Source organism: Pituophis catenifer, unplaced genomic scaffold, assembly GCF_029215685.1.
Source record: "Pituophis catenifer annectens isolate HBS135680 unplaced genomic scaffold, rPitCat1.0.hap2 SCAF_16, whole genome shotgun sequence".
NCBI lineage: Eukaryota > Metazoa > Chordata > Lepidosauria > Squamata > Colubridae > Pituophis > Pituophis catenifer.
The window spans coordinates 13,537,468-13,562,766 of NW_027256896.1; the positions used below are offsets into that span (position 1 = coordinate 13,537,468).

A 25,299-nucleotide genomic window follows, 5' to 3' on the forward strand; every position below is an offset into this window, starting at 1 on the left:
TCAGTCATTCCGCTAGGATCAAACTTCTGACTAGATCCTTCAACAAGTTCTAACACAGCAACGTTAGAACTAAATCTTGCCCCCAACTGGTTTAATTGCTACTCTAATTAAATTTAATAATTTGCCTCCATTTCTTAAAAGAGAGGCATGTATCCATTTAACGGATATGCCACTGAAAACTGACAAGCTGAAGATGGCTTGCAATTAAAACAAAACCACCAAGTTAACGCAATGTTCCCAAAACAAGCCTTCAACAAATATTGTTAATGTTTCACAATATCAAATAGTATTTAATAATTGTAATGTTATAATCCTTCCGACATTAATTATTAAGAATATCCACCCAACAAAATACAGGCCGTCCTCGACTTACGACCACAATTGAGCCCAAAATTTCTGTAGTTGAGTGAGATATTTTACCCCCTTTCTTGCGTCAGCTGTTAAGTGAATTGTTGCAGTTGAAAAGTTAGTAAACCTGGTTGTTAAGTGAACCTGCCTTCCCTGTGGACTTTGCTTGGTCAGAAGATTGCAAAGGGTGATGACCCCAGGCCACTGCAAGCACCATAAATATGACTCGGTTGCCAAGTTTCTGAAATTTTGATCACGTGATCATGGGGACGCTGCAAAGGTCATAACTGTGAACAACGGTCATAGGTCACACGATTCGGTGTCGTTTGTAACTTTGAGTGGTCACTAAACGAACTGTTGTAAATCGAGGACTACCTATATAGACTCGTGGGACTGGAATGGACTTTGGAGATCTTCTAGTCCAACTCCCTGCTCAAGGCAGGAGACCTTATACCTGTGATGGTGAGCCTATGGCATGCGTGCACAGGTGGCACGTAGAGCCCTCTCTGCAGGCATGCCCACAATTGCCCCAGCTCAGATCCGCCGCGAATGCGTGTGCACCTCCCGCCAACCAGCTGGTCATCGGGTTCGACGTCGATCAAAAGGTTGGCAGTTCAGCGGTTCGAATCCCTAGTGCCACGTAACGGAGCGAGCTCCCGTGACTTGTCCCAGCTTCTGCCAACCTAGCAGTTCGAAAGCACGTAAAAAATGCAAGTAGAAAAATAGGGACCACCTTTGGTGGGAAGGGAACAGCGTTCCGGGCACCTTTGGCATTGAGTCATGCTGACCACATGATCACCGGAGACGTCTTCGGACAGCGCTGGCTCTTCGGCTTTGAAACGGAGATGAGCACTGCCCCCTAGAGTCGGGAACGACTAGCACAGATGTGCGAGGGGAACTTTTACCTTTCCTTTGACCTCAGCTCGAAAGTTAAATGTTTGCGGTTTAGGCAGAATTCGTAAAAAATATTTAGCAACCACGAACAACATATGTGCGAGGGGAATTTTTACCTTTAGCTTTTAGCCTTAAACTTACCTACCTGCCTGTTTGCCAGTTTCAGGGCGTGATGAAGGGAGTGCACGCAGCCGAAGTATGTAAAATGTTATGTGTTTTGCTGTTCTCCCTTTTCATTATGCACGTACACATCCAAACACACACACACAGAGATGGATTTCTGACAGCATGTATAATTTCAACACTTAGCAGAACAAATTCGGTACAGAAAGGTTATTTTGAAAGGCTCTTTCCCGTTTCAGTTTAGCTTGATTTTTTTTTTTAAAGACGTTGTTCTTTTTTTTCTTTTTTTCTTTTATAAAAACCCTCGCTGCTCTTACTAAAAAATAGATGGGCTTTGGATGCCAGTAAGAGATAAATAAGCCGGCTTTTAAAATGTCAATAAAAACAATAGGCCACTTTACAGACTGAAGAGAGGTCACCTTTCATCGTCAAGGGTTAAGCAAAAATAGAGTTCTCTCCGCTTTTGTGAAACAAAAGTATCAAAAGGCCCATCCGAGATAAATTGCACATTTCTGATTTAAGAAGGAAACGTATGTGTGCAAGTCAGAGCTGGTATTCAGCCGGTTCGCACAAACCGGTAGCGCCGATGATCAGTTGGCCCCGCCCACCCGCCCCTGCTCTATCCTGTCCTTTATTTCCTGCTTTGTAGCTCATCTCAATCGCGCAACACAGCTGATTCCACCCCCCTCGCTGTTCTACTTACCATTGCTGACTTGGAAGGTAAGCAGCTGAGCTTCTAAATGCTCCATTTTCAGTGCTGTGCGCAAGCGCCTTAGGCGCGCCTTAGGATTGTGAATGAGGCGGTGGATATAAAGCTGCTGCTGAGATGCGTGCCTTATCGCAGATGACTCAGTGATGCTAACCAACGAAAGAACCCATTCCAAACCCAATATGTTTGAACAGCTTCTGTACAGGTAGTCCTCGACTTACGACCACAATGGAGTCCAAAATTTCCACCGCTAAAGCCAGACTGTTGTTAAGCAGGTTTCGCTCCATTTTACTGTTGTGGCCCCGCCCCCTCAGCCTATCCCATCGGAGGAAGAAAGCTCCGAGCATGAGGAAGAGGAGTCAGCCAGGCCTCCCTCTCCAGGCCCCTCCCCTCTGGCACTGTCTCAGGTGCCGGCCGAGGGAGAAGAGATTAACAGGGAGACAGGTGGCTCGGATGAGAGTGAGGGAGAGACATCATTCCTGGACACACGCCTCCGAAGGCGTGATAAACGATTGCAGCAGCTCAGGAGGCGTGCTAGGGATTAGAACTGAGTCACTGGACCATACCCCAGAGACTATATAATAGAGGGTGGTGGCCAGTGATCCTTGTGACGAACAAAAGTAAACCTTGGATAGTCACTAAAGCCTCGTCCGGAACTGCTGAGAGAAATATTATTCTGATTGGACTTTTTGTACGCTAAGTATCTTATCTTTCTGTTTTCTGGAAATAAACGCACTTGGCAGACGGTGTGTAAATCGCTGCCAAGTTGGAGATAAAGACCTGGGAGTGTGCAAAGTGTTTCCTTAACCCTCGGCTGGCTGTGTTTGGGTGTCTGTGTGACGGGGACAGATCATTTACCACCTTCCTCGCCGCCGTTGTTAAGTGAATCACTACAGTTGTTAAGTTAGTCACCCAGTTGATAAGTGAATCTGGGCTTTTTCCCCCCATTCACTTTGCTTGTCAGAAGGTCGCAAAAGGGGATTGCGTGACCCCGGGACACTGCAATACCATCATAAATATGAGTCAGCTGCCAAGCATCCAACGTAAATCACATGACAATGGGGATGCTGCAATGGTCGTAAGTGCGAAAAGCGGTCATAAGTCACCTTTTTTCCCCCCGGGGCCGTTGTAACGTTCACTGAACAAATGGGCATAAGTCAAGGATTGACTGCATAGCGCCAGGAATAAAATGGCAGCGCAGAACAAATTGCGAATTAAACCATTCGGATCCGATTACAGGATGTAACAATTTGGGGGGGGGGGAATGAACTGGGATGTGAAAAGGCGTCCATTTCTCTTGACCCACCCAAGCGGTTTTCTAGACTTGTGAATGCGGGGCTGTTGTGGCCCGTACGTGGCCTGTGCAGCTGGTAGCTGATTCGGACAGCGAGGAGGCTGGTGTGGTGCTGCTCTAGCAGCCTGTGCAGCTGGCACTCAAGTCGGACAATGAGGAGGCTGGAGAAGATGTGGTGCCAGAGGCGGGGATTCAGCCAGGGCCTTCAGAACCTCCAGAAGCTCCCATAAGTGAAGAGGAAGAAGAGGAGGAGCCTCTTCTCAATGCACGGGCACGCAGAGCTGCCAAAAGGCAGGAGTGGCTCCTCAGGAGGAGGTCTCCTCGAGAGTATGGCTTGGGGCTAATTGGCCACTCCCTTAGCCTATTTAAGGAGGAACGCCGACTGAAGCAATTTGCAGGGAACAACTTCATCCACTCTCCTTTGCGTCTTGATCTTCGTTCTTTGCAAATTGCTTCTGGGCTTTCTGCCAATCATAGTAAGATTACGATTATTTATTCTTTGGATTTTTGTAGGCTGTTAAGAAAGTTAATTAACAGCCTTTGTTTGGAAAAAACCTGATTTAATTTAGTAAACTAAGGTTTGTACAGACTTTGTGTGTGCTGCGTTCTTTGGGGTCCGTAGCTGGGGCAGAACAGCAGCCAGCTTATATATTTTGATGTTCTGAAGAAGCAAAATGGGGCTGCTGGGAGGGAAGTAATTGTGGGATGATGATGAGACCCAAGGGGACTGTGTCCTTCGCAATAATGGCGCCGTATAAAATAATTTGGTGGCAGAATTCTTTATTACATGCCTTGCCGGTACATTGGGGTGGACAAGAGTTTAATTGAAGCCCTGCTGGCTATAAATTTCAGAATAAAATCTTAAGGGCGAGATAAACATAAGGCTGCAGTGGACGTTAGGATTTGCAAGCCAAATAGCTTCGCCGTTTCATGGAGGGCCATCGCCTTGCTGTTTCATCCCCCACCCCCAGCAGCTCTTCGGCTGAGTGCGGAGGGTGCGAACCCCAGCCTGAAGCGGCAGGAAGCAAAGGCTGCCTTACGTGCAAATGTGGCGCGAAGGCAGCTTCTCTCCTGCACTCTCCTCCTCCTCCCACTCTCGTGATGCCCTGGCCGGCTGTGGCTGAGCCGGGAGCATGCGCACACGTGGGGAGACCCTCCTTAAGCAAGCCGCTACTCACCCTGCACGCACCTTTCCTGAGCTTCGGCGCTCGCTTGAGGAGGGTCTCCCTGTGCGTGCGCACGCTCCCGGCTCAGCCACAGCCGGCCAGGGCATCACGAGTGTGGAAAGAGCCACACTCAAGGGGCCAAAGAGCCGCATGTGGCTGGTCCAGGATGAGAGGGATGGTGATTATTTAGACAAAGGAAATGCTTACCGGTCCTCTCAGATCGATCAGTTCTTGCCTCATCTGCGTCACGAGGGCTTCTTTGGCCATCAAGGCACGATGGAGCCGTTCGTTGAATTCGATGAGTTCCCCGTGCATTTCCGCCACCTGGAACACACACAGACACAACCGACAAATTCAGCTATGGGGAAATGAGTGCTTGTGAAGAAGGCACAGAAGAGGCTGTACTTCCTGAGAACGCTCAGGAAGATCAATCTATCTCAGCATCTACTTCTGAGGTATTACCGCAGCACCATTGAGAGTGTCCTGACATACGGCATTCTTGCATGGTATGGGAGCAGCTCTGTAATGGAGAAAAAAGCTCTACAGAGAATCATTAAAACTGGCCAGAATATCATCGGGCTCCAGCTACCAGCCCTGGACGACATCTTCGAATCTCGCTGTTTGAGGAAGTTGCATAACATTCTCAGAGACTCTTCCCATCCTGCTTACAATCTTTTTGGACTGTTGCCTTCTGGCAGAAGATACAGAACAATTAAAACTCGGACCGCACGTTTTCTGAATAGTTTTTATCCCAGAGCTATAATTGCATTCAACAATGAACTAAAGGGCCACCATCAGTGAGCTGTTGGACAGCATGGGAGGTTTAGGGGTGGGGAATTTTTGGTGGGTGGGGGTGTGTTTGGGGATTGTTATGTGTGTTGGATTTGGTCTTTGGGTGTTAAGTGAATTTCATTGTATGGATATACTGTGTATACATGTACAATGACAATAAAGTTATTGTAATTTAGTGTAATTCTTTTATTGAATAGCCCGAAGGCCTTTTCAAAAAAAAAACAAAAAGATAAAACAAACAGTTACAGAAATAACAGACTAAAAATATATGATATATGACATTTAAAATTTAACAATATCGAAGTTCAATAACTAAATTTCCAAAACTAGATATCCCGAATAAGATAGCTCCTCTCTAACTCAGCTCATCTTTCTTACAATCAATGAAATTCTTTTCGATATAACTGGCTCGTATTGCTGTCATCCTTTTAAGATATCGAGTGATAGCCCTTACCAGGGGAGGAGAGTCTGCCTTCAATAGAAATGATAATTTATGCCTTACATTCCAGTGGGGAAATTTATTTATAATTGGGGACAGATATTGTTTTCTTACAATATCTGTCAAGTTACAAGTTATTGTTATTACCGTGTTTTCCTGAAAATAAGACCCTGTCTTATATTTTTTTGAACCCTGAAATAAACGCTTGGCCTTATTTTCAGGGAGGTCATTATTTTGGGATGCGTGGAGAAAGATGGGGCTCCTCTTGCCATCTTACCTGATTTCCAGTTCTGCATTTAAATATTTTCGGGGAGGGCTTATTTTCAGGGGGAGGCTTATTTTAGCGCATGCGCTCAAAAGCCCGATTGGGCTTATTATCAGGGGACGTCTTATTTTGGGGGAAACAGGGTATTGTTGTTGTTGTTGTTGTTATTGTTATTGTTATTGATGAGAAAGTTAATTAAAGCATGAAGCTATATTGAATCCATCTGCCCTTGTGGTTAACTTGCTCCCCCCCAAACAAACTAGAACCAGAAGCCAGCTTTAAGCCACAATGTGAAAGCAACTGATCTAAAGGGGCTTTTGAGGTCAATTTACACTCTTATGCAACTGGGATTATCAGTTTCTGGAGTGCTCCGTGTTTTTAAAAGCCACTTTTCATGTCTTATTATGCTGAGTAAAGACAGCCGTGAGATTTCTTCATTTCCAAAAAAAAACACCATCTCCAAATATTCTTTTGTATGAGTCTCACGCTCTTCTGCTTTAATTGCATTAAAGGGGATTCAATTCATAACCTCCTTTGATTTAATTAAAAACATCCGGCTTAATTACTCGAGGCTGGGTCGAATTGAATAAGATCAAACATAATATGTCCTCTGTGCAAATGATATATAAAAAGAAAAAATGGGGAAAAAAAAAAAAAAACCTGCGTTCCTATGTCACTTGAACCATCCCTGGGAAAATTGTTTCCATTTGGAACCAATTCACCTCCCTTAAACAAAGAATTCAATCGTTTTAAGCAGATGCATTAATATTATTAACGATGGAACATAGGACCGTATCCCCAGCTGCAAAGAATGCTAGCTTTTTAGGCTGACTTCGTAATTCAAACATCGAGATTTACAATACGTCCCAATTGAAAAATTTACGTGTGTGTGTGTGTGTGTGTGTGTGTGTGTGTGTGTGTAACATTTTTGTTCAAGGGGAGTCTTTTAAACCTCAGAATTCAGTTCTTGCTGTAAGCATTATGAGGACTTCTAAACATACACAGATATACACAAACACACACACACATCTAGATACTTAAACATATACATACATGTACATCAGGGGTGAAATGCTCCTGGTTTGGACCGGATCGCCCAATCCGGTAGCGATGGCGGTGGGTGGTTCGGAGAACCGGTAGCAAAAATCCCTTCGTGCCCCCCCCCCCACCACCATGCCCAGCTGAGCCGCACGATCATCAGAGGCTTTTTTTTTTTTACTTTTAAAAGCATTTTTTCTACCTCTTCTGACGAAAAAATGCTTTTAAAAGTTTAAAAAAAAAGCCTCTGATGATCGAGCGGCTCAGCTGGGATCCTCAGAGGCTTTTCAAAGCATTTTTTTTCTGCAACCTCTTGGCCGAAGAGGTGGTAAAAAAAATGCTTTGAAAAGTCTCTGACGATCCCAGCTGAGTTGCCTGATCGGCAGAGGCTTTTCAAAGCATTAGAAAAAATGCTTTGAAAAGTTTAAAAAAAAAAAAAAAAAGTTGGCCACGCCCTCCCAGTCACATTACTTCCCCCCACCAAGCCACGCCCACAGAACCGGTAATAACAAATTTTACATTTCACCCCTGATATACATATACACCTATATATCATCTATATCTTATCTATTACTGTACCTCTCTCTCTCTCTCTCTCTCTCTCTCTCTCTCTCTCTCTCTCTTTCTCTCGATCTCCCTTTCCTCGACTTACAACCACAATGGAGCCCCAAATTTCTGTGGCTAAATTGTTAAGTGAGTTTTCCTCCGCTTTGTGACTTTTCTTGCCACCGTTGTTGAGTGAATCACTGTAAGTTATTAAGTTAGTAATCCGGTTGTTAAGTAAATCTGGATTCCTCATTGATTTTGCCTGGTCAGGTCACAAAAGGGGATCGTGTGACACCCGCCCACCCCCGGGACACAACAACGGTCATAAATATGAACCAGTTGCCAAGCGTCTGAATTTTGATCACGTGACCGCTGGGGATGCTGCCATGGTCGTAAGTGTGAAAAATGGTCCTTTAGCAGAATGGTTGTAAAATGGGTGTGACTCATTTAACAACCAGCTTGGTTGGCAATAGAAATCTAGGTCCCCATTGTGGTCGTACGTCGGGGACTGCCTGCATTTAGCAACTGGCAGAACTTCACATCCAGGATGTAAGTGGCACACACACACACACCGATAAGTCTGGGAGAACTTCAAAATGGTTGCTAAGCGACCTGTTGTAAGTCGAGAACTACCTGAAATAATCTTTGCATATTGTTGGGCTGCAGAACGATGCATCACATCGTTCTAATGCGAAACCTTCTTTAAAAAAATCCAAAAAGGCGTTCGATAGAAGAGAGGGGGAAATGACTTCCAACCTTAAAACTCTTCCAGAACGAGCTACGAACCTCAAATCGACATAAATTGAAGTCTACACCATGGAAAGGGAAGATGGGGGCGGTTGGGGGGAGGAAGAGACATAGGACGGATACTCTTATTACTTCTGGAAGACTAAGAACATCTCAATGATGGCTCGGTGGTGACAGATCGCATAATCACTCGCATAATCACGTCATGCGGAGTTACGGCAAAGATCTTTCCAAAGGTCAGGTTTATCATGTGCGTAATCGCAGGTGACACATAAAGTCTAAATCGACTCGAGAAGGAGACTTGCCCGAAGGAAAAAGTAGCAAAACCTGAAATATGAATTTGGCCTCTGAATGCTGGAGGCTCGCTCTGTCTGTCTGTCTGTCTGTCTGTCTATCTATCTATCTATAGATCTACCTATGTATCTGTCTGCCTATGTATCTATCTGTGTATAGCTCTATCCGTCTTTATCTATCTATCTATCTATCTATCTATCTATCTATCTATCTATCTATTGTAGATGATATAGATAGACAGACAGATAGACAGGTAGGAAGGTAGATAGATACTGCAGACATTTATAGATATTATCTATCTATCTATCTAATCTCTAGAGTTGCCCATCTCACAAAAAAGCAACTTTGGAAGTTTCTTTATTTCTCCTTCCTTCCTTCCTTCCTTCCTTCCTTCCTTCCTTCCTTCCTTTCTTTTCCTTCCTTCCTTCTTTTTCCTTTCCTTTCCTCTCCCTTTATCTTTCCTTTCCTTTTTTCCTTTCCTCTCCTCTCCTTTCCCCCTTTCCTTTCCTCTCCTCCCCTTTCCCCTTTCCTCTCTTCTCCCCTCCCCTCTCCCCTCTCCTTTCCTTCTTTCCTTTCCTCTCCTTTCCCCTTTCCTTTCATTTTCTTTCCTCTCCTTTCCCCTTTCCTTTCCTTCTTTCCTTTCCTCTCCTCTCCTTTCCCCTTTCCTCTCCTCTCCTCTCCTCTCCTCTCCCCTCTCCTCTTCCCTTCCCTTCCCTTTCCTTCCCTTCCCTTCCCTTTCCCTTTCCTTCCCTTTCCTTTCCTCTCCTTTCCTTTCCTTTCTCTTTCCTTCTCTTTCCTTTCCTTTCCTTTCCTTTCCTCTCCTCTCCCCTTTCCTTTCCTTTCCTTTCCTTTCCTTTTTCTCCATATAAGAAAAAAAAAATAATCAAAAGTGCAGAAGAATTGACCTGACATACTGTACAATTTAATTTACCTGATTGTATCCGACAGAGATCAACTTCACTTACAAAAGCAGCTGAAAGAAAATTGACCAATTCCGGTTAAAATGTCCTTGGCTTTCTAATTATCCTAAATTTCCTACGGGCAGTTCTCCCTTTACCCAGCCATCAATCCACTTCCCCAAATTCCTTCCTGTCACAGTACTTTTAAAAAAGAAAAGAAAAGAACGCACTTAATCGCTATTCTAATTAAGATTCTTCTTGTAAAAAAGCTGACAGATAATTGGAATTACATAGTAATTAAAAGGGCTAAGATGTATTATTAAATTTCTTCACTTGGTCCCCAAAAAAACCCCCCCAAACACCCATCCTTCATTTTGTTTGTCATGTCATTCTGACAGACTTGAATCCCCTGAGGAAACTACAAGTCGTCTTCAACTTACGGCAACAAGTGAGCCAAGATTTCTGTTGCTAAGCAAGAGAGTTGTTAAGTGAGTTTTGCCTCGTTTTACGACCTTTCTTGCCAGCTTGGTCCTTCAAGCAACCATAAAATTGGCAGTAAAAAATTAAAGAAAAATTATTCTTGTTCCTACAGCCTGAAAAACAAGTAGTAATGCAAGGAAGATTCCAACAATTTAGGAATTTTCCGTGTTATTCTGTTGCCATTGCACAGCAAAGAATTCTACTAAAAACTAACATTAAATTTGGGTAATAACAATGATTTCATTCCTGCACCTAAAAGACTAGCAGGCTTAACTAGTAGTGACTCAGGCTTTCAAGAATGCGGCTAGAAATATAAAAGCTCAAAAATACATATATTTTTTAAAATTCGTTAAGGAAAAAAAAAAAAAACCGCTAAGAGATTTTTTTTCCCCAAAAAGATGATGATTCATAACTCTTGCTGGCAAGCACACCATTACTAAATCTATAATTTGAAGTCCAGGGACCTTAAAACAAAGATACATTAAATATTAAAATGCTCTCAAGAGGTGATCAAAAAGCTGGTGAGAAGTTCAGGAAAAGTAGTAAATTTCTTACCGTTTATGGCAGGAAAAAAGAAAAGAAAAGTGGTGGAATGGTTACTGAGACAGAAAAAGGCAACAAAACCTGAACAATCTAGAACTGAACTGAACACACTCAAAACCGTAGAAATGGTGGTAGATTTTAGGAGGAACCCTTCCATACTTCCACCTCTTACAATACTAGACAACACAGTATCAACAGTAGAGACCTTCAAATTTCTAGGTTCTATCATAACTCAAGACCTAAAATGGACACCTAACATCAAGAACGTCATCAAAAAAGCACAACAAAGAATGTTCTTTCTGCGCCAACTCAGAAAGCTCAAACTGCCCAAAGAGCTGCTGATCCAGTTCTACAGAGGAATGATTGAGTCTGTCATCTGCACCTCCATAACTGTCTGGTTTGGCTCTGCAACCCTACAAGAGAGACACAGACTTCAGAGGATAATTAGGACTGCAGAAAAAACAATGGCTACCAACCTGCCTTCCATTGAGGACCTGTATACTGCACGAGTCAAAAAGAGGGCTGGGAAAATCTTTACAGACCCCTCGCATCCTGGACATAAACTGTTTCAATGCCTACCCTCAAAACGATGCTATAGAGCACTGCACACCAGAACAACTAGACACAAGGACAATTTTTCCCCGAACGCCATCACTCTGCTAAACAAATAATTCCCTCAACACTGTCAAACTATTCACTAAGTCTGCACTACTATTAATCTTCTCATTGTTCCCATCACCCATCTCCTCCCACTTACAACTGCATGACTGTAACTTTTTTTTTTTTTGTTTGTTTGTTTGATTTATATGCCGCCCTTCTCCGGAGACTCAGGGCGGCTTACAATGCGTTAAGCAATAAGCTTGTTGCTGGTTTCCTTACGATTAATATTGATATTGTTTCCTGATTGCTTATTTGTACCCTATGACCATCATTAAGTGTTGTACCTTATGATTCTTGACGAATGTATCTTGTCTTTTTATGTACAGAGAGCTTATGCACCAAAAACAAATTCCTTGAGAGTCCAATCACACTTGGCCAATAAAGAATTCTATTCTATTCTATTCTATTCTATTCTATTCTATTCTATTCTATTCTATTCTATTCTATTCTATTCTATTCTATTATTCTATTCCATTCCATTCCATTCCATTCCATTCCATTCCATTCCATTCCATTCCATTCCATTCCATTCCATTCCATTCTACCCTACCCTACCCTACCCTACCCTACCCTACCCTATGCTATCTTATCCTCTATTCTTATTTCATTGACCACCCTAAAAATAAATTCCATTTATTTAAGGCTCTCCCGTGGATGCGCGGCAGAGACCCAAAAACCAAGGTTGACTCAGCCTTCCATCCTTCCGAGGTAGGTAAATTGAGGACCCTGATTCTGGGGGCAATAAGCTGACTTTGTAGAAACACCACTTATGGGGGGCCAAAAGCCCTAATAAGCAGGTATATACAAAAGAATGAAGGCTATTGCTATAAGTGCATTGTAAGCCGCCCTGAGTCTTCGGAGGAGCGTGCCACCTGTGGCATGCATACCATAGGTTCGCCATCACGATTCTATATTCTATATTCTATATTCTATATTCTATATTCTATAAAGATCAGAGAAGTTCTCCTTTGGGCCCACCAAGGCTACCTCTGAGCCACTTATTGGTGGCCAGTTGTGTAGAAAGCAGGAAGCCACTGACCGTCCAACTGAGCATGAGGTGCATCTGTTGTTTGCCATGAGGATAAAGCCTTGAGCATGTTTGAATTATGGGAACGATCTCACGCATGAATAAGTTCCTAAGATCTCCGTCTGCAGGAAATGGTTTTGTTCTGAGGAGCCCTTGAAACCCACGCAGTACGTCCTATCAGCGTTCTGCCCACTGATGGATTCTTCGGTAAGGGAATAAAATATTCCCCTTTTGAACAGGCAATCAAAAGCGACTCCGTAAAGGAAAAGCTCTTTAGAATTGCCTTTATTCTCACACAATATTATTTAACCTTGCTGGAAAATCATGGCCAGATGTGGACTTACTGAAGGTACTTCTGAAAGACCTTCCATGAAAGAGCCTTCCTCAGTTAAGAAGGAAGGAAGGCACCTGTCAGCGGTCCAGAAAGAAACCCAACTCCAAGTAAAGACTATGAAGCAAGTATTTTTCAAAGTTCTCTTTACTAGAATAGATAAACTGGCACATCTGGGAGGGAGGGAGGGAGGGAGGGAGGGAGGGAGAAAAGGAAGGAAGGAAGGAAGGAAGGAAGGAAGGAAGGAAGGAAGGAGGGAGGGAGGGAGGGAGGGAGGGAGGGAGAGAGAAAAGGAAGGAAGGAAGGAGGGAGGGAAGGAAGGAAGGAAGGAGGGAGGGAGGGAGGGAGGGAGAAAAGGAAGGAAGGAAGGAGGGAGGGAGGGAGAAAAGGAAGGAAGGAGGGAGGGAGGGAGGGAGGGAGGGAGAGAGGGAAGGAAGGCAGGCAGGCAGGCAGGCAGGCAGGGAGGGAGGGAGGGAGGGAGGGAGGGAGGGAGAGAGGGACGGAAGGAAGGAAGGAAGGAACGAATGAAGGAAGGGAGGGAGGGAGGGAGAAAAGGAAGGAAGGAAGGAGGGAGGGAGGGTGGGAGGGAGGGAGGGTGGGAGGGAGAGAGGGAAGGAAGGAAGGAAGGAAGGAAGGAAGGAAGGAAGGAAGGAAGGAAGGAAGGAAGGGGAAAAGCAAGAGTAATAGCAATAGCCCTTAGACTTATATATCACTTTACAGTGCTTTACAGCCCTCTCTAAGTGATTTACAGAGTCAGCCTATTGCCCCCAACAATCTGGGTCCTCATTTTCTGACCTTGGAAGGATGGAAGGCCGAGTCAATGGCAATAGCAATAGCACTTAGACTTCGTAGTGCTTTTACAGCCCTCTCTAAGCTGTTTACAGAGTCAGCCTCTTGCCCCCAACAATCGGGGTCCTCATTTTACCCACCTCAGAAGGACGGAAGGATGAGTCAGCCTTGAGCCAGTGAGACTTGAACTGCCAAACTTCTGGCAGGCGGCAGTCAGCAGAAGTAGCCTGCAGTACTGCATTCTAACCACTGCGCCACCTCGGCTCTTATAAATATATCATATATATAAGTACCACGCGCAGAATCACTCAAAGCACACACGCCCCTAGAGAGAAGTCCCTTGAGGATGGGCTCCAGCACGAGTCCCAAAGTTCAGAAGGCATAAACCTTTGGTTCCGGTGACTGACCCAGATTGGATCCTGCGACGTTATCCTGGGACACGTATATCTGCCTTCATTCGTGAACATTTGGGGAACAACTAAATTAAAAAAATGCAACTCCCCGAAACAAAAGAGCCATCTGGGGAACCAGCTCTCTGCGGCAGCTGGTCCATATTGGCAAAAGGCAGGTTGGCCATTCATATCGCCGTGAACGTTCGGGCAAAGACAGACAGACAAGACGGGCTCCCGAGAGCCGTCTTCCAAAATTGCCATGTCTCTGGCCAACTTTGTGCCAGACGCGGTTTGGAACCCAGCGGAGACCCCCCCCCCAAAAAAAGCGCCCTCGGAGTCAGTGATGGGAAGATACGGGCACCACCAGGGCCGATCAAACAGAGTTTTTGCAATTGGAAAGCTCTTAAGACTTCCTAGACTTCAGACCGCATTAAGCAGTAAGGGCAATACGTCCTCCAGGGTTTGGAACGAAGGCTGTAAAAATCCCTAACCTTCTCCAACAGGATCTCACGCCCTGAAGTCGCTGCGCTGAAGACATTAGCTAGCTAATAGGTGACTCTGCAGGGAGACACGCTCACATACCCACCCCGTGGAGCTTCAGCAGCAGCTGCTCAGATACCCATAAAATTTATTGCTCCGAGGCAGGCGGTGAGAGGGTCATGCCCCATTCTCCACCACTGTGATTCCTCAGACAAAGATGATTAGGGGACTGGAGGATAAAACACAAGGTTTCAGAAACTGGGTAAAGCTAAAGGTTCCCCTCGCACATATGTGCTAGTCGTTCCCGACTCTAGGGGGCGGTGCTCATCTCCGTTTCAAAGCCGAAGAGCCAGCGCTGTCCAAAGACATCTCCGTGCTCCTGTGGCCGGCATGACTCAATGGCAAAGGCGCAGGGAACCCTGTTCCCTTCCCACCAAAGGTGGTCCCTATTTTTCTACTTGCATTTTTTTACGTGCTTTCAAACTGCCAGGTTGGCAGAAGCTGGGACAAGTCACGGGAGCTCACCCCGTTACGCGGCGCTAGGGATTCGAACCGCTGAACTGCCGACCTTTCGATCGACAAGCTCAGCTTCTTAGCCTCTGAGCCACCATGTCCCTTATGAACTGGGTATGTCTAGTCTAGCAAACATAAGGCTTAGGGAGCATATTCCGGTATTTGAGGGGCTGTCACAGAGGAGAGGACATTTGGACCTGTTCTCCAAAGTAGGTGAGGGCAGGAAAAGAAGAAACGGACGGAAGCTTATCAAAGAGAGGACCAATTTAGGAAGGAGGAGAAATTTCCTGCCGGTGAGAACAATTAACCAGTGGAACAGCTTGCCTCCAGAAGTTGTGGAGGCTCCATCACTGGAGGCTTTTAACTGGACAGCCATTTGTCTAAAATGGTAGAGGGTCTCCTGCTTGAGCTGAGGGTTGGACTATAAGACCTCCAAGGTTCCTTTCTGTATGTAACATTCTGTTACATTGCTCCCCGGGGAGGGGGAATGTTGAAGAACCTATTGGCCAGTCCCACTAAAATTCAAGCCACGATTTATTTACGGTTGGTAGAGAATTTTACAGCCTCTGAAGAAGTCCACGCTTGAATGGCGCCAGACGTCTTCTTTTCCAATAAGACGTTTAAGGAGTCCCGGTTTATTCACTGGGCATAATTTACAGCGCGGCCTCCTTAAGGAAAGCATAGTTCCTGAAAACTCTGCTTGCTTCACAGCCTTTTCCAAATGTCCCATCAATAGAGCCAATAAACGTACTGAGGAGCTTAAATTGAGGAGTTTGTGGACACGTCCCTGCCCTTTTCTCCAACCCAACTGTTCTTGTTCGCCCATCCTGCCACGGTTCAACTACCATGTTAGTGAAGAGAAGGACCAGGAGAGAACATGATAGCAGTCTTCCAATATTTGAGGGGCTGTCCCAGAGAAGAGGGGGGGCTAACCTATTTCCCAAAGCACCCGAAGGCCAGACAAGGAATAATTTCCGCCTTGCGCACAGTCACTCATACCCTTGTCACCTCCCGACTGGACTACTGCAATGCTCTCTACATGGGGCTCCCCTTGAAAAGCACCCGGAGGCTCCAATTGGTCCAGAATGCGGCCGCGCGGGTGGTTATGGGCGCAACCCATTGTGCCCACGTGACACCCCTCCTGCGCGAGCTGCACTGGCTCCCAGTGGTCTTCCGGGTGCGATTCAAGGTGTTGATCACCACCTTTAAAGCGCTCCATGGCATAGGACCCGGGTACCTTCGAGACCGTCTTCTGCCACCAGTAGCCTCCCACCAACCAGTTCGCTCCCACAGAGAGGGCCTCCTCAGGGTGCCATCGGCCAAGTTATGTCGGCTGGCGACACCCAGGGGGAGGGCCTCCTCTGTGGGAGCCCCTGCCCTTTGGAATGAACTGCCCCCAGAAATTCGTAAAATCTCTGATCTCCGTGTATTTCGCTGTGCCCTCAAAACCTTGTTGTTCCGCCAGGCTGGGCTATCAAGGTAAAGATTTTAATTGGGTTTTTAAAAATGGGATTTTAAAGTTGGGGTTTTAAATTAAGCCTATCATTTAATAATTTTAATTATTTTTAAATGTTGTCTGTCTTTGTGCTTTTAATCAGGCTGTACACCGCCCTGAGTCCTTCGGGAGAAGGGCGGTACAGAAATAAAATTAATAAATAAATAATAAATAATAAATAAATAATGGATGGAAACTGACCAAGGAGAGATTCAACCTGGAAATGAGGAGGAATTTTCTGACAGTGAGAACCATCAACCCATGGAACAGAAGTTGCCTTCAGAAGTTGTGGGAGCTTCATCACTGGAGGCTTTCAAGAAGAGACCGGACTGCCAATTGTCGGAAATGGTGTAGGGCATGATGGTGAACCTATGGCACGTGTGCCACAAATGGCACGCAGTGCCATCTCTCCAGGCATGCGAGCCGTTGCCCATTGTTGTTCTGGGTTCCAGCGTGCCGGACAGGTGGTCTTCACGCACGCGGGAGTGCCGGAAACCAAAAGAGTAGCCGCCTGGTGCGCATGCATGCGCCAGGAAGATGATCTTCCAGTTTCCGGCACCGTATGTACACCGCCAGCTGGTCTTTGCGCCTGTATGCGCGCCAGAAACCGGAAGACCAGGTGGCCGGCACGCATGTGGCGCTGAAAACCAGAAGATCATCTTCTCCCCCTGCGCGCATGCACACCAGGTGGCTGCTCTTTCAGTTTCCTGCACGCGCACGCACTCCCGTTTCGGCACTCGGTGCCGAAAAGGTTCGCCAACACTGGTGTAGGGTCTCCTGCTTGGGTGTGGGGGGTTGAACTAAATGACCTACAAGATCCCTTCCAACTCTGTTATCCAACTCATTCCGTAGAGTAGCCTTAAAGTTGTAAAATGTTAGTTAACTTCTTCCACAGGAGGAAAAGGGAAAAAAAGAAAATCCGGCATCTTTCCAAGAGACTGCCCCAGGCTAAATCATTGCAGCTCTTCTTTAATTTAAAATGTTATCTAATTCTGGGTTTTATTTAATTGACCAAACTGAGTAATAATTTTAATTAGCAATTTTATGATGTTTGTGTATCTATATTTTTCTTGACTGTACACCGCCTTGAGTCCTACGGGAGAAAGGCGGTATAGAAATATAATAAATAAATAAATAAATAAATAAATAAATAAATAAATAAATAAATAAATAAATAATTGTTCTTCCATCCACCCTCTTCCGATGTTCACCCTAATTTAAATATCCCAGTTTCTAAATCTTCCGAGCCTTTTTTTTTTTTTCCTTCACCAAGAAGGATTTAACCATTTCTATCCAGGTGGTAGGATGGAACGTAGTCGCACCACAACGTAGTGACATGATAGCAGTGTTCCATTATTTTAGAGCAGGGGTCAGCAACCTGCGGCTCTGGAGCCGCATGTGGCTCTTTCATCCCTCTGCTGCGGCTCCCTGTCGCTGGTCGGCACCACAATTTTGAGAGGAGCTTCCGATTTGGGGGGGGGGAGCATTGAATGCCAGGAGGAGACTCTATGGCAAGGGGTGAGTTTTCCAGTCGGCTCCACAATTGATAGGGCTTTGGGTTAGGACAGGTAGAGGAAAAAGGACACCGCACTAGGAGGAGACTCTTATGTTAGGGGAACCGGACTTCCGGTTGGCTCTAGGATTGAACGGAGGGCTTCCAGTTAGGACCTTTGTGGCTCTTTGAGGGTTTAAGGTTGCCGACCCCTGTCTTAGGGGCTGCCGCAAAGAAAATGGAGTCAACCTATTCTCCAAAGTACCCAAAGGCTGAACAAGAAGCAACGGATGGAAGCTTCTCAAGGAGAGAGGCAAGCTAAAACTAAGGAGAAATTTTTAGATTGCAAACGGTTTGTTAAACTAGAAACATGGTTGTTAACTGAACCTGGCTTCTCCAGAGAGTTCTGTGGTGCTGACCAGCAGTGGGTTGCTCCCAGTTCCGTCCGGTTCTTTAGAACAGGTAGTAAAAGCGGTGGGAGGCTCCGCCCACCCGCCTTGACGTCATAATTGACAATCTGCACATGCGCAAAAGCACGTGCTCGCGCTGCCATTGCAAACCAGTAGTAAAACCCTGGTACAGACAACACACAATCTAGGTGGAACCCTTTCTACTAGCAGATGGAATTTTATTTATCGGGACAGGAACTACTAGCCCTGATCGATTATGGCCTAATGCAGATGGACGATGCCAGCTTATTCAGCTATGAAGGACATCGTTTTGGTCTTATGAAATGAAAAAGAGAGTTATTGGAGGGCAGTAGAAATCGAGGGACATTTATCTTACCACTCTCTTGATAGATAAAAAAAAAATGCTAGGACCAGTTTTATGTTCCTGGTTTTCACATGCGGTGATAGTCCATAATATATTAATTAGGATCAGCAGCCAGCGCGGTAGAGAAACAGCTTTTTAATGGAAAGAGTTTCTAATCAAAAAACAACACAATGTGTACAGACACACAAACACATATGTCTGTCAGAAAGTTCCAGCCACAGAGAACAGTTTGAAAGACACACCTATAAACACATTTGCTTGTTCTCTCTCTTTCTCTCTGCCTTGTAAACATTGCTAAATTATTATATTATTATTATTATTGGTTAATCTTTAGTGAGATTCACAGCCTTTGAGGCTGGTTAATAGCTCAGCAGCTCGAGTCCTAACCAAGGACCTAGGAACTGTTAAGGTATCATTATTATATTATTATTATTATTTAATCTTTAGTGAGATTCACAGCCTTTGAGGCTGGTTAATAGCTCAGCAGCTCGAGTCCTAACCAAGGACCTAGGAACTGTTAAGGTATCGTCGGAGGATGTAAGCTGTTCCGAGTAAGGTGGTTTTTTGTAGAGTCAAAATGTTCAAGTCCGGCAAATTTAGAATTTCTAAATAACGGGGTAGCCCTTTGGGTATTGCTCCAACGGCTCCAATTACAATCAGGACAACACACGATTTCTTTTTCCACAGTCGCTCAACTTCAATTTGCAAGTCCCGGTACTTTGTGATTTTTTCTTGCTGCTTATCTTCTATTACTATTATTATTATTATTATTATTATTATTATTATTATTATTATTATTATTATTAATTCAATTTATAATTATTAAATATTATAACAGAATTTTTTTCCCCCAAAAAACATAGCCACCTAAGCTAAATAGTTACTTTTTTATGTTTTTAATCTTTTCAAGCTTTGAATTAATTTATGAACATACACATTGATTGAATTTGAGGGCCATCAAATCCAGTCCAAATAGAAAATGATCCATTGTCCGTGTCCTTCGTTCAGCCTGAAATGCAGACAACTTTATAAAGCTTGACCGATACCACCCCTGGTTCTGCACTCAAGCTAGAATTAAAATTAATTAGAATTATCTCAAGGTTTCTTGAGCCTTTGTTCAACCCGGGATGATTTCCTTCAAAGCTTTTCAAAGCAATCTGTGCTGTAAAGATACCGTGTTCATATTCTATGTTAAGGCATTATATCAGGGGTGAAATCCAGCAAGTTCTGACAGGTTCTGGAGAACCGGTAGCGGAAATTTTGAGCAGTTCAGAGAACCGACAAATAGCACCTCTGACCGGCCCCAGAGTGGGGTGGGAATGGAGATTTTGCAATATCCTTCCCCCAGGAGTGGGGAGGGAATGGGGATTTTGCAGTATTCTTCCTCTGCCACGCCCACCAAGCCACACCACATCTACCAAGCCACACCCACAGAACAGGTAGTAAAAAAAATTGGATTTCACCACTGTGTTATATGATATTTGTTATTGTAAGGTAAAGGTAAACATATGTGCTAGTCGTTCCCAACTCTAGGGGGCGGAGCTCATCTCAGTTTCAAAGCCGAAGAGCCAGCGCTGTCTGAAGATGTCTCCATGGTCATGTGGCCAGCATGACTCAATGCCAAAGGCGCACGGAACACTGTTCCCTTCCCACCAAAGGTGGTCCCGATTTTTCTACTTGCATTTTTTACCTGCTTTCGAACTGCTAGGTTGGCAGAAGCTGGGACAAGTAACGGGAGCTCACCCCGTTACGCGGCATTAAGGATTCGAACCGCTGAACTGCCGACCTTTCGATCGACAAGCTCAGCGCCTTAGCCATGAGCCACCGCGTCCTTTACATTTGTTATTGTAGTTACTTCAATAAACTGAAGTTAAGCAACCCTGGCTTAGGTGGATTGCCCTGAGAAAGTATTGATTTCTTGGACTCAAGTCTCCTTCAAGTGACATATTGCTTAAATTCCAGGTACTGTAATGATTTGGACATCAAAAGGATTTAGAGTTGACCATGGAGAAGGCTATTAAGGAGGGAGTTGGAGAACAGATGACCCCGTCCAGAAATTGAAGGAAGTGTGAGAAATAAACTCAGAATAACTCCACCTTGATTTTGATGGGATAAGAGAGAAATTTGGACAGGCTTTGGAGATTTGGTTATTATACTCTACGAAAATCCAGCAATATTCCTGGATTCTTTGCGGTGCCTATTTCTGTGTTGACCTCCCTCAAAGGGTTGACACATGCCTTCAACACATACTTTCCTTCTTTGCTTGAAGCTTATCTCCAGCCCCCTCGTTTGCAACAACCTTCATTTGTCATATTCGCCACCGTTAGCACTACCCTGGATTGCTTGCAAACCATCTTTTTCGATCCCGCTCGCCCAACCCTGTGGAGTTTTAACCATCCTGAAGGTTATTTGAGCTATCCGGGAGGAACAAAACACCCATATATTTTGAAGAGGACAGGACTTGCTTTTCTTCGAAGACATTTCACTTCTCATCCGAGAAGCTTCTTCTGTTCTGACTTGAATGGAAAGATCTATTATTCCTTGCAGTCATCTGGTCGTTAGTATTCTTTCTGAGAGTCACTTGGAGGTTCATCGATGCCCTCAGCGTCACTTGAATAGCGCAAATCGGTGTGGAACCTTTTTGGAACTGCTGAAAGGATTGTGTTGCAAACAGCAGATAGGCGGTGTCGTAGCCCTCCCCCTCTGCTAAAACGACGCCCCCTATCTGCTGTTAACAGCATAATCTTTTCAGCAATTCCAGAAAGGTTCCACACCCATTTGCACGACTAGGGTGACCCTGAAGGCACAGATAAAACTCCAAGTGTCCTCAATGGCTCTCAGAAAGAGTACTAACCACCAGATGGTTGCAAGGAATATATAAATCTTTCCATCCTCCACAGGGGTGAAATGCTCCCGGTTCGGACCGGATCAGGCGATCCGGTAGCGATTCTGGCAGATGGTTCAGAGAACCGGTAGCGATGGCGGCGCGAGGCTCCGCCCACTCACCCGGGTGTCGTTACTTCCTGCTTTTAAAAGGTAAAAAAAAAGGCTCTGACGATCACGTGTCACAGCTGTGATTGTCAGAGCCTTTTTTTTTTACCTTTTAAAAGCATGTTTTTACAACCTATTCGCCCGAATGGGTTGTTAAAAAATGCTTTAAAAAAGTAAAAAAAAAAAAAAAAAAGTTGGCCACACCCACCCAGTCACATTACCCCACCACCACCAAGCCACGCCCACAGAAATGGTAGTAACAAATTTTACATTTCACCACTGGTCCTCCGCCATTCAGTCAGAATTGAAGAAGATTCTTGGATGGGAAGCGAAATGTCTTCAAGGAAAAAGAAAGGAAGTCCAGTTGCCTCTTGAAAAAACACCTTCGGGACAACCGCGACCCGGATGTCTTTCCATAAACCTTTTTGCCTTCGCGTGCCAAAAGCGGGAGGGAGCGCGGGGTGGTCGTGCGCCTGCGTGCCCACACCCACAATTCAATGCCTCCCCGCCCCCTGCCCCCCGCGCATGTCTGTGTGACACACACACACACACTTGGCACACAATGGCAAAAAGGTTACCAGTGGGCCTGGAAGGCCCGTTTTTTGCCCTCCCCAGGCTCCAGAGGCTTTTTTGGAGCCTGGGGAGGCTGAAAACGGCCTTCCCCAACCCCCAGAGGCCCTCCGGAGGCTAGAAACAGCCCATTTCCTGACTTCCGGTGGGCCCCGAAAATCAGCTGGCCAGCGCACACATGCACACTGGGGCTGAGCTAGGGCAATGCTCGCATGCCCACAGATATGGCTCCGCGTGCCACCTGTGGCACGCGTGCCACAGGTTCGCCATCGTGGCCATAGACAAAACACCCATACCGACCATTACAACAAACATAAGACTCCACATAGGGCGCAAGCTCCGAAAATGCGATGGATGCCTCAACTCTCCAAGTGTGCATTTTGTGTGTAAGCCAGCTCCAGATTCAAGTCAGCATTCTTTAATGCCAAAATGATTTCTTCTCTTTTGCGGAGGCAGCTGGTGTTTGCCTGAACTTGACTTTTCAGAGAAACATTCAATGATTGATTGCCTGCTGAACTCCAATACCCACATACCAGATTTCCTGATATAATTATAGGCTATTGGAAGTTCAGCTCTGGAAATGATTTACGTAAAACTTCTGATTGGATCAGAAGTCCTGTTATTGGCTTTCCCTATATCATTATGATTAACACATTTCATAACTATTTATCCATTGTTCGGTGAGTCCCTTCCCGCCAGGACAGCTGTACATCAGATATTTTTGTTCGTTAATTATAAGGTGTTTTTGCAACAATATATATAATCTAGACATTTAATTTTTTAAAAAACGGAACGTGCACAAAGTGATCAGCAATTTTGTGTGTGTGTGTGACTGTGTGTATATCCTGTTTTCCCGAAAATAAGACCTAACCAGAAAATAAGCCCTAATGCATCTTTTGGAGCAAAAATTAATATAAGACCCGGTCTTATTTTCGGGGAAACACAGCGGTAAAGGTTCCCTTCGCACATATGTGCTGGTCGTTCCCGACTCTAGGGGGCGGTGCTCATCTCAGTTTCAAAGCCGAAGAGCCAGCGCTGTCCGAAGACGTCTCTGTGGTCATGTGGCCGGCATGACTAAATGCCAAAGGCGCACGGAATGCTGTGACCTTCCCACCAAAGGTGGCCCCTATTTTTCTACTTGTATTTTTTACCTGCTTTCGAACTGCTAGGTTGGCAGAAGCTGGGACAAGTAATGGGAGCTCACTCCATTAAGCGGCACTAGGGATTCGAACTGAACTGCTGACCTCTCGATTGGCAAGCTCAGTGTCTTAGCCACTGAGCCACCACATCCCCTACACACACACAGATATATATATATATATATATATATATATATATATATATATATATATATATATATATATATATATATATATATATCATAAATTTTAAATCTTAAAGCTATCAGCTAAACTCAAGTACAGGTAGTCCTCAACTTACGACCACAACTGAGAGCAGAATTTCTGTTGTTAAGCAAGGTGATTACTCAGTAATTCCCACCTACTTCTATGACCTTTTTTGCCATTGTTGTTAAGCAAATGACTGCAGTTGTTAAGTGAGTCCCATGGGTCGTTAAGCAAATCAGGCTTTCCCTGCTAAGGAATTCTGGGGGTTGAAGTCCGGATTTCTTCAAGTTGACACAGCTGAGAAACACTGCTCTGGAGAAAGGAAAGCATCTCTACAAAAATCTGCTTCAAACATCCCACCCCAGTCTCATTCTGACTCTGAAATAGTTCCTCCTGCCTTCCAAATACCCTGTTTCCCCGAAAACAAGACATCCCCTGATAATAAACCCAATTGGGCTTTTGAGCGCATGCGCTAAAATAAGCCTCCCTCTGAAAATAAGCCCTCCCCAAAAATATTTAAACGCAGACCTGGAAATCAGGTAAGAGGAGCCCCATCTTGCTCCATGCGCCCCAAAATAATAAGACCTTATTTCGGGGTTCAAAAAATATAAGACAGGGTCTTATTTTCGGGAAAACACAGTAGGTCATTCCGGAAAAGGTACCACCTCAAAAGGGTCAATTCAAAGTATTCCTGTTTTGTTTAGTTCCCTTCCATTGTATTTTATTCCAGTCCAGTCCAGTCTAGTCCAGTCCAGTCCAATATTCTGTTCTATTCCATTCCGTTCTGTTCTATTCCGTTCCATTCCGTTCTGTTCTGTTCCATTCCATTTGTTCTGTTCTGTTCTGTTCTGTTCTGTTCTGTTCCGTTCCATTCCATTCGATTCCCATTCCATTCTATTCTAATATTCTGTTCTATTCCGTTCCATTCCGTTCTGTTCTTTTCTATTCCATTTGTTCTGTTCTACTCCATTCCGTTCCCATTCTACTCCATTTGTTCTGTTCTGTTCTGTTCTGTTCCATTCAATTCCCATTCCATTCCATATATTCTGTTCCGTTCTATTCTGTTCCATTCTGTTCCATTCTGTTCCTATTCTATTCTATTTCTATTTCTATTTATTCCATTCCATTCCAAGACAAAGAAGGAGAAGGGGGGAGACCTACCCTAAGAGACAAAGGACAACGTGGCTCTTGCCGAGTCTCATCACACCATGCCCTGGGTCACCACAAAGATCAGCTCTGATTCAATAGGGAGCTTTAAGCCTGATGAAAGCTCCATTATGAAGAGCATCCTGAATTGCAAAAGGCCGGCAAAACTACAAAGAAAGCAAGATTCTGTTTTCTCCTTCTAAGGGGGTCATCCTGTCCATCAACCCCGCCTTCCCGGGCTCCAGCCCAGAACAATGGGTTTAAATGACAGGAAGGAGGCCTGCCACTGAATTTTAGGAAAAAAGCTTGCTAATGGTAGATATTAAAGGGGACAGCGGTGGCTCAGTAGCTAAGACGCTGAGCTTGCAGATCGAGAGGTCGGCAGTTCAGTTCGAATCCCTAAGTGCCGCGTAACGGGGTGAGCTCCTGTGACTTGTCCCGGCTTCTGTCAACCTAGCAGTTCGAAAGTATGTAAAAACTGCAAGTAGAAAAATAGGGACCACCTCTGGTGGGAAGGGAACAGCGTTCCGTGCGCCTTCGGCGTTGAGTCATGCCGGCCACATAACCACGGAGAGCGCTGGCTCTTCGGCTTTGAAATGGAGATGAGCACCGCCTCCTAGAGTCAGGAACGACTAGCACATATGTGCGAGGGGAACCTTTACCTTTACCTTAAGGCGTGTCTGTTTGATGACATCACCAAATTGTATGTAAAAACA

At 44.9% G+C, this 25,299-nt stretch overlaps 1 protein-coding gene across 3 annotated transcripts in view; it reads right to left on the bottom strand.

Moving 5' to 3' along the window:
* Nucleotides 1-25,299, bottom strand: part of SNX29 (sorting nexin 29) — a 153,641-nt gene that overhangs the window by 75,990 nt on the left and 52,352 nt on the right. For all 3 annotated transcript variants that reach the window (XM_070955161.1, XM_070955160.1, XM_070955162.1), the window contains one exon: nucleotides 4,742-4,858. In XM_070955161.1, coding sequence (XP_070811262.1) covers nucleotides 4,742-4,858 — 117 coding nt within the window. The remainder of the gene's footprint in view (nucleotides 1-4,741; nucleotides 4,859-25,299) is intronic.